This window comes from Carassius auratus, chromosome 15 (assembly GCF_003368295.1).
Source record: "Carassius auratus strain Wakin chromosome 15, ASM336829v1, whole genome shotgun sequence".
In the NCBI taxonomy this organism is placed as follows: Eukaryota; Metazoa; Chordata; class Actinopteri; order Cypriniformes; family Cyprinidae; genus Carassius; species Carassius auratus.
In genome coordinates this window covers 17,150,110-17,164,078 of record NC_039257.1, presented here as the reverse complement: position 1 = coordinate 17,164,078, position 13,969 = coordinate 17,150,110, and the positions used below count along the sequence as shown (strand labels likewise).

General features: G+C 35.7%; 1 protein-coding gene across 1 annotated transcript in view; it reads left to right on the top strand.

Annotated features, from left to right (window-relative positions):
- Positions 1–13,969, top strand: part of LOC113115270 (1,4-alpha-glucan-branching enzyme-like) — a 153,473-nt gene that overhangs the window by 132,814 nt on the left and 6,690 nt on the right. The window contains exon 15 of the mRNA XM_026282725.1: positions 6,199–6,316. Coding sequence (XP_026138510.1) covers positions 6,199–6,316 — 118 coding nt within the window. The remainder of the gene's footprint in view (positions 1–6,198; positions 6,317–13,969) is intronic.

Sequence of the window (13,969 nt, the reverse complement as noted above, 5' to 3'; positions counted from 1 at the left end):
ATATTGTTTCTTGAAGAGCAAATCAAAGGTAAATGCTATATTAGCATTGAGCAGTTTCTGATCTCACTCAAAATCATTGTAGGAACTGGAAATCAGAACCATTCAAATTTTGGGATTTACTTTATTTATTACTTGCATACTTACACACTACCATTCGGAGTTAGTGAGTTATATATCGATCAATGGCTACTATCAACTGTTTGGTTACCAACATTCCTCAAAATATCTTCTTTCCTGTTCAACAGAAGAAAGAAACTCATAGAAGTTCGGAGTGAGTGAATGATCACAGAATTTTTCTTGTAAAAGAAAATCTAACTGAATCCAAAACTGCTAGTAAGGTAGTAAGTCAATATAATTGGACATAAACATCACTTAAAGGGGTCATATGATGCGATTTCAATTTATTATTATTTTTTTTAGTTGGAGTGTTACAAGCTCTTGGTTCATAAAGAAGATCTGTAAAGTTGCAAAGACTAAAGTCTCAAATGCAAAGAGACATTCTTTATAAAAGTTAAGAGTCAACCACTTCCTCCTAAAACGTCTAGATCTAACACGCCCCCACATATCTATGTCACAATGTGGGAAGATTTGCATAACGCCACCCAAATGTTCACGCAAAGAAAGGAGGAGTAACTCTTATTCTCGCTGCGGCCACCTTGTTGTGGAGATGCTGTAGCCTACAATGCTAGTGTCTGTTTCTATAAAGTGGGCCAGTAACAACTTTGCAAGGATGGTCTGGCGCTTCTGACTCACAGCCTGTAAGTATGTTTACATATTTAAAGAATTTGCAACTGATGATTCAAACGGGAGTTTTGAGCAGTCTAGAGTACATTATGTGGAAAATAAAATTGTTTTTGAACCTTAAACTGCATAAATGCATTGCATTACACCAAACACACAAAATAATGTTATTTTTAGCAACATCATATGACCTCTTCAATAGTTAATATATAGTAATAGTAGAATAAAAAAAAAAATTATACATAATGTTTTTGCATTTTTTGGCATCATAATTATTCGTTATTATTATTATTATTATTATTTTTATTTTTTTTTTAAGGTGTGGTTTTCAGCTCTGAAAAGTGGTTTCCAGTGCCAAGACCCGTTTGCCCTTCAAAGGATAGTCCACCATTACAGCCTTCCCTAACATGAGAGAGGCACGATAACATGAACCTCTTCCCAATCACGATCATGCACACATTTTCTTCAGGTCATCAGAGTCCAACGGTCCTTAGCCCCGTCAACCTCTCGTCCGCTCTTTTTCCTCCTGTGAGCAAATTGACTTTGATCTCAGGCCCTCCCCTTTGTTCAGCAAGGCTTGGTTGATTACAGTGCTTCATCGCCAGCGCTGCCTGGCCTCCGAGACAAGCATCTGTAAGCGCTAACAAAAACATAATTGCTAAAAGCCTCCAACTGCCAATTTCAGCTGGAGAGCCACTGCTGTTACATTGGCATGCTTGCCAGGGAACATTGAATTAGCCATTCTGGGTCCTGTGTATTCACACTCATCTACACACATACACATACTTTTAGTATTCTTCTTGCACGTTCACGCTCGCTGTGCTGTCACGTATGCTCTGGTCCTGGGTGACATTCAAGCTTGTCTAATGGGAATGGGTGGTACTGATCAATGCATGAATGCTTTAGGTAGACTTCCTCTTTGTAAAGGATCCCTGAGTCTTATTTATGCTCTTTCTCTCTCCATCTCCCTGAAGAAGGTTTTTTTTTTTTTTTTATGGATCACGGCACGTCTATGTGAATCCACATGGGGCAGAACTGATATTCTGCAACGCAGCACTTCTTGCCTGTATCTTGCTTCTGGTGCTCTTCCTCTAGAGCCCCAACATCAAATGTTGACATCAATAATAGCATTACTGGTTTCAGAACAGATTGGAAATACATTTGCAATGGAAGGCAGGCATTTGCCTGGGAAAAAGACCAGCATAAACCAGGTTTAAGATGGACTCCCTGTCTGACCAAGATGTCTTGAAATGCCCAAACCCCTCAAAAACCAGCAAACCACACCTACGCTAGACCTAGGAGACACTAAACTCTTAAAAAAAAAAAAAAAGTTCTTTATTGGCCTTGATGGGTAAATAAAGAACATTTAACATCCATTGAACCACAAAAGGTTCTATAGTGGAAAAAAGGTGTTTAGATTATTAAAATGGTTCTCTTAAGAACTGCTCACTGAAAGGTGTTTTGGGGATCCCAAATAGTTATGGCTTTGTTGCAAAAACCCTCTTTTGGGACCTCTATTTTAGTTCACCCAAAAATGAAAATTATGTGATTAATTGCTCGCCCTTGTGTCATTCCAAACCATTAAGACCTCTGTTCTTCTTCAGAAAACTAATGAAGATATTTTTGATGAGTCCAAGAGTTTTCTTATCCCTTCATGGACGGCAAAGAAACTATTAAGGTGTAGGCACAGAAACGTAGGAAGGACTTTGTTAAAATAGTCCATGCGAAATCAGTGGTTCAATCCTTCCACAATGTATGCCTTTGCATTCCTCTGCAAATCGTTGACTGAAGTCATTATTTTTGTTTTCTTTAAACACAGAAAGTATTCTCGCAGGTTCATGTCACGTGGACTATTTTAAACCGTGTCCTTACTGCCTTTTAGTGCCTTTAACATGGCAGTTCTCTTGCTGTCTATGGAGGCTCAGAAACCCCTCGGATGAACAAAGGTTATACAGGATTGGAACGACATGAAGGTGAGTAATTAATGACAGAATATGTATGTGTATATATATATATCATTAGCTGTACATTTCACAAGTGTGAGCAAAAACAAACATAACATAAAAACTAGTGCTGACAAATCGTGATTAATATCACCCAAAATAAGTTTTTGTATACATAATATATGCGTGTATACTGTCTATATTTATTAAGTATAAATACAAACAAATGCATGTATATATTTAAGAAAAATATTATGTTTATATACTGAATAAATATATATATATATATATATATATATATATATATATATATGTATATATATATATATATATATATATATATATATATGTATATATATATATATATATGTATGTATGTATGTGTATATATGTATGTGTATATATATATACACACATATATATATATATATAATATGTGTGTGTATTTATATATACACAATAAATATACACTGTAAACATACATATATTATGTAAACAAAAACATATTTTTGATGCGATTAATCGTACGACAGCACTAATAAAAACACATCTTTCACAGGACTTGTACTTAAGTGCTTGTTATCGCGAGTGCAGTGCTGGGTAACACTTTTTTTTTTTTTAAGGTATCCTTGTTACCGGTTACATGCACTTATTATTATAATAGCACTTAGTTATGCATAATTACTTGCAAGTAAACCTAACCCAAACCAAATAGTAAATGCATGTAATTAATTAATATTACTCAATACTTAAATATATAATTGCACTGTAACAAGGACATGTTAATATAAAGTAACCCAGTACTGTACCGGGTGAGCTACCGAGCAAGTTTACTTCAGATAACTTATATGGATTGTGATGCTAACATCAAAATGTTTTAGTTTACAGATCGTGTACTGGTAAAAGTTTTTGTATTGTACATGGAAATACTGTAAGTCTTTATAAACCATTTGGCACAGCAATCGTAACGTGTGAGAAGGAATAAATGTTTTAGTCGTTTTACAGCCACTTGTGGTAATTAGGTGGAGTTATGTGTGTAGGTACATTTTGACAGTTTTGCAGAAATATAGCTAGAGGCACATTTCTTAGGTGTAAGAATTACTGCGTAACCAGTGTTTATTATTAGCATGTTTGAATTGCAAATTAACAAAATTGGCTGTGCTTAATTCATAATTGCAAGGTGTTTCCTGCACTTTAAGGAGCTCTTACATGCTTTAATTTTTATATAAATCCTGACAGTAAGCAACTTATATGAATCCCCCATTCATTCTCTCTGAGAAAAAAAGTAGGCATCAGATCATTTTGTTTTTCTCACTCTCTTCCCGATAACATCTCCGAAATATCCATAACAAAGGAAGTTTGTTCTATCAGTGAGATAATTCAATGCAAATAGGAGTATGGGGGAGTAAGGTCGGGAGGGGTATCTGTCGTCATCCTCAGCAGGAACAATACGCCAAGCAACACTTCTTTTTAATCATCGCTATCAAAGCCAGCAAGCTGGCAGTAAAAGCCAAGTGTGCTCCAGCTCCGGGGAAGAGTAAGAGAGCGTTTGAGGATAACACGAAGACCCACCGCTAACCCACGGGGATAGGAGGTGATTATTCAAGCAGCCAATTAGAAGCCTGTCTGCATGTTTGTTGCAACTCACAACTGTTTAAACCCCTGAGAGGCCAAGGTAAACAGAGAGAAAGAGAGAGAGAGCAGGGATGGAGAGACTGGGGACTCCAGCTTCTCCATCTTTTCCTTCCTTGTGCCACAGGAATACAGTTGTTTACTTACACATTGAGGGTGAATCTGTATATTTGCATGCCAATTAAATGGCAAAAGGCACAGCTATTTTTTACATGTCACATAACTAATGCAGTTTATATTTTGCTTTCTGTAGATTTGTAGATGCATATGGTACAATATGTAGCAGTGGTTCTGAACTGGTTTACTTCAGGACCTTTATTATGGTGATCCAACAGTACCAAAAGTAAAAGTTATTATTATTATTATTATTATTATTATTATTAAAAATAATAAATGTAAATTGTTGTCGTTGTGAAAATAAATAATAATGAAAAAAAGTTTTTATAATATTTTTAAATGATATTTAACTACATTGCCTGCTGCATAATATCGTTTTATTAAAAAAGTACTTTATGTATATATATATATATATATATACACATACATACATACATACATACATACATATATACATACATACATACATACATATATATGTATATATGTATGTATGTATGTATGTGTATATATATATATATATATATATATATATATATATATATATATATATATATATATATATATATATATATATATATATATACGTATATATATATATATATATACATATACGTATATATATATATATATATATATATATATACATATACTTATATATATATGTATATATATATATACACATATATATATACTTGTATATATACTTTTATTAATTGCAGTAACTTAACTGCAATCTTTTACAGACTTTCTTTTGTGATGGCCTTTCTTGTACTCGTTAGCAAAGGAAAGTAAAAGGAACCAGTTTTATCCTACATTATTTTCCACTTAATATTGTTTCACTTGGAAAAAGGACACTTTATGGAAGTTAAATTGTTTTGTTGTCTTTAAATAATTGTTCGTTCTAACTAACTAGCTCTATAAAAATCATCTGTTACATGCTGTCTGTCAGTTAGCACAGATAATTTCAGCATTAATGCACTCATAATGGGAATCAGTGAAGCAGTCCACATGTTCATCGACCTCAGCAACTTACATTTTCAAGGCATTTTCCTATTTTTTTTTTGGGGGGGGGGGGTATATAACTGAAAACTAAAAACACAAAAGCATGAAATAGATTTCCAGTTTTCACTAAAAGTGTCTTCATTATTCTTTTATGCTCTCTGTCAAAGATATTTCTTATTCCGGTCATGAGTCTAGGCAATTACTTTTTTTAATATTTAATTTAGTCAGCGTAGCACAGACAGTGTGGAATTGTGTGAGTGCACGTTTTGTGTTGTTTGAAACATTTTTTGATGGAATACATTATTAATATTTTGAAATGGATAAATAATTCTGCCTGGAATTGTTGATGTGGTGGCTCATCGGTTTTGGCGCGTGTGTTTATATGGGACAAATGTGTGCCATTGTCTCGGTGGAGCTCAAAGCAATCAGTGCTGTTGACTTGCAGTGCAGCTCTGCATTCTGACGAGCTCTCTAGAAAGTGGACAACCAGTTCACATCCAGTGGAAACCATGAAGATCGGAGCTTGTTTTGGGTAAATGATAAAAGCAAGTAACTTTAAGAGCATCATATTCAAGCATTTTGGTGGATAGATGGAACCATATGTTTATTTGAGCCCTCAGTTGATCCTTTTCCATCACAATCCTGTAAAGGAAGAAAAGAGTATAGTTTACTGTAATGTGACTTATTTATCGTCTTCTTCCCATACAGTACTTTTTGTCTCCAGTATCTCTTTGGGTTCCTTAACCACACTCTTCACCAGATATAAGATCAAATTGGATTCGGATGAAATCCAGTATGGAGGTCATGGCAGACTGGACCACAACACAGATTTCTTCACTGAACCAATGGAATTCAACAATCTTCCCAACTCTATGTTGGTAAGCAAACTATACTATTTGTTACCATAAACACATATTAAAATACAACATTCATATGTCAACAGAGTCTCTTTGTCTGTGCTGATTGTGGTGGAAAATAAGTGAGAATGTTTGTTTAATGGAGCTAAGAGTGCTATTAGAGCACATTGAAAACAATACCACTTAAATTTCTCAATATCAATTTTAATACCACAGCAAAAACTAGTATAGTATTAAACTCGCACTTTATATTAATGTAAATATGTACAAATTAAATTAAAGTAATGGAACGTAGCCTTTAGCATTGCCCAAGTAATTAAAAAACGAGTAAACAAATTCTCATTTAATTACTCAAGTAGACGTTCAGTAATCAAATAAAGATTCAAGAATCAAATTACAAGAACTGGCTCCAATTAAAACAACAGAACAAAGATGCAAATGAAGTAAACAACAGTGGTGTTCAGGTATCTAGCAGCAGTACTGTATCAGGTGTTCAAGTAAACATTCACAGAAATTAAATGTAAAAGAACCCTACCTAAGTAATTGCCGTAGTCTGCACTACATGATTCTTAGATAATTTTACATTTACAGTTACATTTATTCATTTAGCAGATGCTTTTATCCAATGTGACTTACAATTGGTGAACAAATCAAGCGATTCAGCTTAAAAGGGCAAATAGACACCGGAAGTGCTCATCATACCAGGTTTCAAGCATTGTACAAATAAGTAAAAGCTAGACAGAAATATATATATATTTTAAGATGAAGTCAGATAGTGAAGAAAAGAAGTGAGTTTTCAGCTGTCGCTTGAAAAATATCAGGGAATCAGCATTCCGGATAGGGGTGGGAAGATCATTCGACCAGCCAGGAACAGTAAACGAAAATGTTCTGGAAAGTGATTTTGAGCCTTTTTGTGATGGCACCACGAGGCGTCGCTCACTAGCAGATCTCAGACTTCTGAAGGCGAAGTCTGATTTTCAAGAGTGAGTGGAAGTAGGTGGGCTCTGAGCCTAAAGCTGGTCTTTATGCAAGCATCAGTGTCTTGCACTTAATGCGAACCATAACCGGCAGCCAGTGCAGGGAGATAAAGAGAGGTGTAACATGAGCTCTTTTGGGTTCATTGAAGACAAGTCGTGCTGCTGCATCCTGCATCATTTGTAAAGTTTTGACTGCATTTTTTGAGCATTGCAGTAGTCCAGCCTTGAAATGACAAGGGCCTGGACAAGAAATTGTGCAGCATGCTCCGTTAGAAAGGGCTTGATCTTTCTGATGATGTGCAGTGCAAGCCTGAAAGATCTAGCCATTTTTGAAAGTCAGCTGTTCATCAAAGATTACACCAAGATTTCTGACCGAACTTGATGGGGTAATTGTTGATGAACCTAATTGGACCGTGAAGTCATGCTGTATATTTTTGGAGTGGCCGGGAAGACAAGAAGCTCAGTCTTTGCCAGGTTGAGCTGTAGGTGATGTTCTTTCATCCATGCCGAGATGTCCGCCAGGCAGCCTTAGATCCGTGCAGCTACTATTGGAGCATTTGTTTGAAATGAGAGATAGAGCTGTGTGTTATTAGCATAGCAATGGTAGGAGACGACATGTCCCTGTATAATGGGACCCAGTGATGTTGTGTATATGGAGAAGGGGAGGAGTCCAAGAATTGATCCCTGAGGGACCCCAGTGACCAGTTGATGTGCTTTGGATATTTCCCCTCGCCAGGCCCCCCTGAAAGAACTACCAGTGAGATATGATTCAAACCAGCAAAGTGGAATCCCTGTGATGCCCAGTGATGAGAGGGTGTACAGGAGGATCTGATGATTTTCCATGTCAAAAGCAGCAGAAAGATCAAGCAAAATAAGAACTGATGATTTGGAATCCACAGAGTTGATTGGCCAATACTGAAGCCTGACTGGTTAGGATCGAGTTGGTTGTTCTGTGTAAGAAATTTACACCAATGGTTCTTAACTAGAAGCCAGGGTCCCACTAGAGGCCCTCAACAAAGTTCTAAGGTGGCCTTAAAGGGGTCATGAAATGAGAAACCAAATTTGCCTTGATCTTTTGGAATATAAGAGGTCTTTGTACCATTAAAACGTCCTGCAAGTTTCATAGCTTAAGACGTCCTCCCCATTATAAACGAGCCATTTATTTAATCAAGCTCTAAATACAGCTCGTTCTGGATCCATGGTAAGAAGTGACGTCACGGTGCGAAGTGACGTTCCAACCATTTGCATATGACCGCCTCCAGCACAAGACAACTACGCTCATTTCGGATCGTTGTCGCGCTGCCTGCGCGCCTCACAAGTGTTCAGTCGACGGACAGCGAGTGGGTCTGTGTACAGGAAAATTACAATGCCACGCAGATGTGCTGTTCCTGGCTGTGGACAAACAACATCTTTGAATACGCTGCCGAAAGATCCTGACGTCAGGGAAAAATGGATGCAGTTTATTTGTATAAGAGAATCTTGAAAATATGTCGCCTTTCTAGTAGGCCTACATGTAATAGAAGATTAAAAATGTTGCCTTATCAATGCTGCATCTTCAAATATGGCCTGTGCATGCATTTTTGTCCGCAGTACACCCTATCATTTCATTGAAATTAGGTAAATAATGTTGAACTGTTAGCATATTAAACTATAGAATAATTATGCAACAATAAACCGTTTTCAAGTGTCTCGGGTTACAATTTTTTTATTAATTCAAAATAGTTTCACTTTCCATGTGGACACGGGCTGATCCAGTCTTCGTTGTTGTGGTGATGGTTCATTTTCCTCTGATTCCTCATCTGATTCCGGCTCAAACATATAAGGTTTTATCATTGCAAGAGCCATCGCTTCGAATGCATCACTCGCTACTAAACAGTTACGCTCAATCCGCAAATGTTCCGTCAAATGTCGTTAGCCAATCATAACAGTGGGCGTTAACACTGAACTCTTAAAGGGGAAACAACCCAAAACAGACTGTTTGAATCAAAGGATGAGAAACAGGGTGGGAAAATGTCATAATTCACTACATTTTAAAAGTTTTTTTTTTTTTTTAACTATAGTAATACTATAATTGCACCTAGGGGACCATAATAATAAAATAAAAAAACCCATGTCATGACCCCTTTAATATGAGTTTAAATAAGCCAAAACAATAAACAATCAAGTTAGTTATTATTATAAATCAAACCACAACATCAACCACAATCCACCAGCATATGAAGTGAAGTGAAATACAGCCAAATATGGTGACCCATACTCAGGATTCGTGCTCTGCATTTAACCCATCTTAAGTGCATATTTCTCTCCTGATTCAGACGCGATTACTTTTCCAGAGAAAGCAGCATTATAAATAGAGGACTCATATAGCTGAAAGCAATAGTTTAAAACGTTTTAATGATGGATTTGTCTTACAAACATTGGAGCTTTTCACTTCACAAGGCATTTATTGATAGACTGGAGATGTGTGGATTACTTGTGCATTGGGATGTTTCTATCAGCTGTTTGGACTCTCATTCTGACGGCACCCATTCACTGCTTAAAGGTTCATTGAAGTAATGCTAAATTTCTCCCAATCTGTTCCGATGAAGAAATAAACTCATATACATTTTAGATGGTCTGAGGGGTAATACATTTAATCAAATTTAAATTGGGGATGTGAATTATTCCTTTAAGTATGATTTCTAAACCTAGAAATCTTTGTGCCACAGTGCCTCCTGATCATTTTTTTTCTCATTTGTATTGTTTTAGTTTCCTTCATTAGCATACAAAATGCCTTCTGTGTTTGAAAACTGAAAGAGCTTTCATTGAAGCTCAAGGCAAGACTTTGTGATTGAACTGGAGCAATGTACAACATTTTAAACCATGCATTACTCAAGTAATGCATGTACACATTTGAAACCATGCAGTCGCTATATCATGTTCCTTTCGGCTACTTTTATGCATTAGGCTTTTTATCAGAGCAGTAATAAATTGGAGTCAAGTGCAACACTATCTGTAGTAGTCATAGTTCCATTAATCTAGCAAGTCACGTGTCTCCATCAGATAAGTTCTTCTATCGCTTGGGTTCCAGCTGTCATATTGTATATTCTCTTTCCAAAGGCCTTATTGAAATTAAATGCATAGCGTGAAATTTAAACTCCCCATTTCAGGCCGTAGCTCGTGATGCAAGTCTTCACCCTCTCTCGCTTCCAAACAATCCCCTTTTTTTCTCATATTTTCTTTGTCATCCCCGTCATCTCCTTACCTAAGGGCCTGCTGACGATTTAATAAGATCCATAAAAATTCAAAAGCAAACTTTCCGTTTTGCTGACTTGTCCTGTTGTCAAAATAATTTAGAAATTGTTAAGCAGAGCGTGTGGACCAATCTTGAGCTTGTGGGTAAAAGGTGGCAAAATAAAGATTTGCATAACTGATGTTTGTTTTCTTAGGTTTGCTTAGTTGCATGACTGCTTGGGATCAAATTAATAGACAGAATTCATGAATACAATATATCCACACTCTTGTTGTTGACTTTCTGCTGTGGAGCACAAAAGAAGATATTGTGAAGAATATTCATGCTGCTTTTTCCCAACAAAGAAAACAAATATCATACAGACACTGAAAATTATATAGGTGCTTACAGACTAGGTATGGGGATTTTGATTCATTTCAGAGACTCAAATCTTTTAAACTAGTACACACACAAAAAAAAAAAAAAAAATTATAAATGTATAAAAAAAAAAAAATATATATATATATATATATATATATATATATATATATATATATATATATATATATATATATATATATATATATATATATATATATATAGAAACATTTCTAATTTAGTGAAACCAATGAAATGCTCCTGCACAAGCCACAGGTGAGTCTTAAATTACTTCTGCTCGCAGTCATCATGTTGTAACTGATACAGTAGCACGTGCTCCGATACTGTAACAGGCATCTATTAAAGCTTCATTATTTATGAACTGTATTATTTTCATACTATTACACTTGCAGAACGTACTCTGGAAGACTTCAGAGGTTTAAGAGAGGTCTAGGCCTTTGACAGAAAATAGCAGCGAAACTGAGCTAAATGAATAATTCAGAAAAATTGACTTTGTTAGGGTTTAATTTTTTATGCATTGATATTCATAATGTCATGGATACAGTAAGTGCTGGAGATTAACTTATTAGTGCTGCTTGCTTCATGCAGAAAATATAGTTGTGTTAAAGTACTGTCCTGAGATTTAGTCTTCTCATCTCATATGAATATGATTGTTAACTAGTAGACAGGTTTATGTGTGGTTCTGAAATTGAATTGACATGACCCGCACTCTGTGAAATTGATAGTGATGTGTAAGTCTGAATTTACATCGATCCATTTAATGCACATCCAAATCTCTCCAAAGAATCAGCATTTTAGCAAGAATGGCCTCATTTTATGATGTCAGAGATAAAAGCATTTTAATTGACATATTTTGTTGTTTATATGTTATATGCTTCCTTTGGATAAATTCATTTAGGACATCTGACAACCTAATCATTTTGTGAAGTCGAATAGAAAATAAAATCGAAATAGAAAAATAGAAGGTGCTAGAGTTAGAGGGTCAAATAAAGACCCTCTAATAAAATGTATTAAAATTATTAATAAAATTATTATTATTGTTGATGTTGTTGTATTTATATTTTCCAAATATATTTTGTATTTATATTTTCCAAAATTAAAATTGTCCCATGAAACACGTACATAAACGTTAAGAAACATAAATGTTGTGCTGGCAACAAACTGAAATTTATTTTAACTTTGAAGTACTAAAACTAAACCTTTCAATAAATAAATAAATAAGCAAGCGAATAAATAAATAAAATGACAAAAGCCCATAACAAAATTGCTATAACCTAAACTAAAATCAAAATGAACTAAAAATAAATAAAATTGTATTCAAAATATTGCTAAATATTATAATAGAATGTAAATAATAAAATGACGCTAATGCTTAAGACGTAGTGCTTTAAAAGTGGCTGAAATAATTTATAGAGAGAGTTGTCATGTTTAATCCCCATCTTAAATTCATCCTCCCTGCAAACACAGCTATATATATATATATATATATATATATATATATATATATATATAAAATGCATTTAGTTTCATTCAGTTGTACACAGTAGCTATTTCTGAACACACCACTGTGTCTTGGTCTTGTGGATCCTAATGGTACAGGGCTTCTGATTAGTTATTGCTCAGAGTTGTTCGATTTTTAAAGTACATAGTTTGCAGCACATCCCTATAGCTTATATTTTTAAGTGTATTTCCACCCTGTAAAGTACATCGGGTTCTGCGCAAGCCTTTCTGCTCCCAGTGCAAAACCTCCTCTTTTATCTCCTCTGGAAGCCCCAGCTGCGTTCAGACAGCCTTCATCAATTAAACCCACAAAATTACGCATTCTCTTTTTTCTTTCTTTGCAGCACTTTATTAATTCAGAAAGCACTATATCGCTTCCCACCCACTTTCTGCCAAACGCAAAGTTTATTTTAACAAGTGTGCGACCAGTAGCATTCCCAGCAGGGAATAAAGCAAGACTTGCACAGACGACAGAGCGGTATTTGGCGTCGATTTCTCTCTGATATTTGTCATTTCCGCAGCTCAGAGCTGACACACCTGCATAAGATAGAAATTAATCATCGTGATCGTTGGCAGGTCCCTTTCTGCTTAATTTTTCTCCATGATTTATTTAAGGGCCGGAGCTTCTAAGTCGGTGCGAGTGTGCGTAAACTTTTCCTCCCTCTTCCCTGTTTCTTCTCTTTAATGGGTACATCAGCTCACCACCTCCGTTTCCATGAGTGACAATAAACTCTCATTTGCCGTGTGAAGGCGTTGCGCAGGCTGACACGCGGTGCACTCTTAAAGTGACGCATTCGGCAGAATCAGGTACGCGGAGTCAGACTGCGGAGGTGCAGAGCGAGGGAAAAATTCTAGCCTTTCACTTTGCAATGATGAACAAATATGAATTTCTTGCCCCCGGCATCAATTTGGTACGAGCGTCGTCTGCGCTTTTTACGTCGTTTCTTAACGTTTTGCATATGAAATGGATTGTTTGAATTCCAATGATATTCATGAGGCGCTAATTACGAAATGCCTGTGAATCGCCCCCTTTTGAGGTTTTCTGGAGCTAACAAGACTTCTTGGCTCTTCTCCGTCAGAAACGTGAAATTCAGTAAATTAGAATATGAATAATGTCCGGCAGTGAACTTTCTAGTTGTTCAACACATCTCTGAGCGTGTAATAGATTGTATGATTTGCAGTTCTGTATTATTTATTATCTTTTAAATGAACCCTAAAAAGTTTTTCGCGCTTAGAATTTGTCTTTGAAGAAAACTCCCTCGATATCCAGACAGATTTGAGTTTTTAGTGTTTAGAAGAATCTTTGGGAAATGAGATTTCAGAAGTGAACTACGTTACATTTTCTAAAGGAAATGTGATTGATGGTCTAAGTCAAAAAAGTCAAAGCTAAATCAGTAAATACCGCTTGTGCTCCTATTTAAGGGTACAGCATGCCTATGAGATTTTATTAAACTTCTTATAGAGAGTTATGCAGAATATCCCTGCTGTTCTTTTCCATACAATGAAACGTGGTGGGGAACTGGGGCTGTCAAACTCCAAAAGGGATTACAACTTCAAAAATATAAATTGGGTGCTAATATTCTAGAT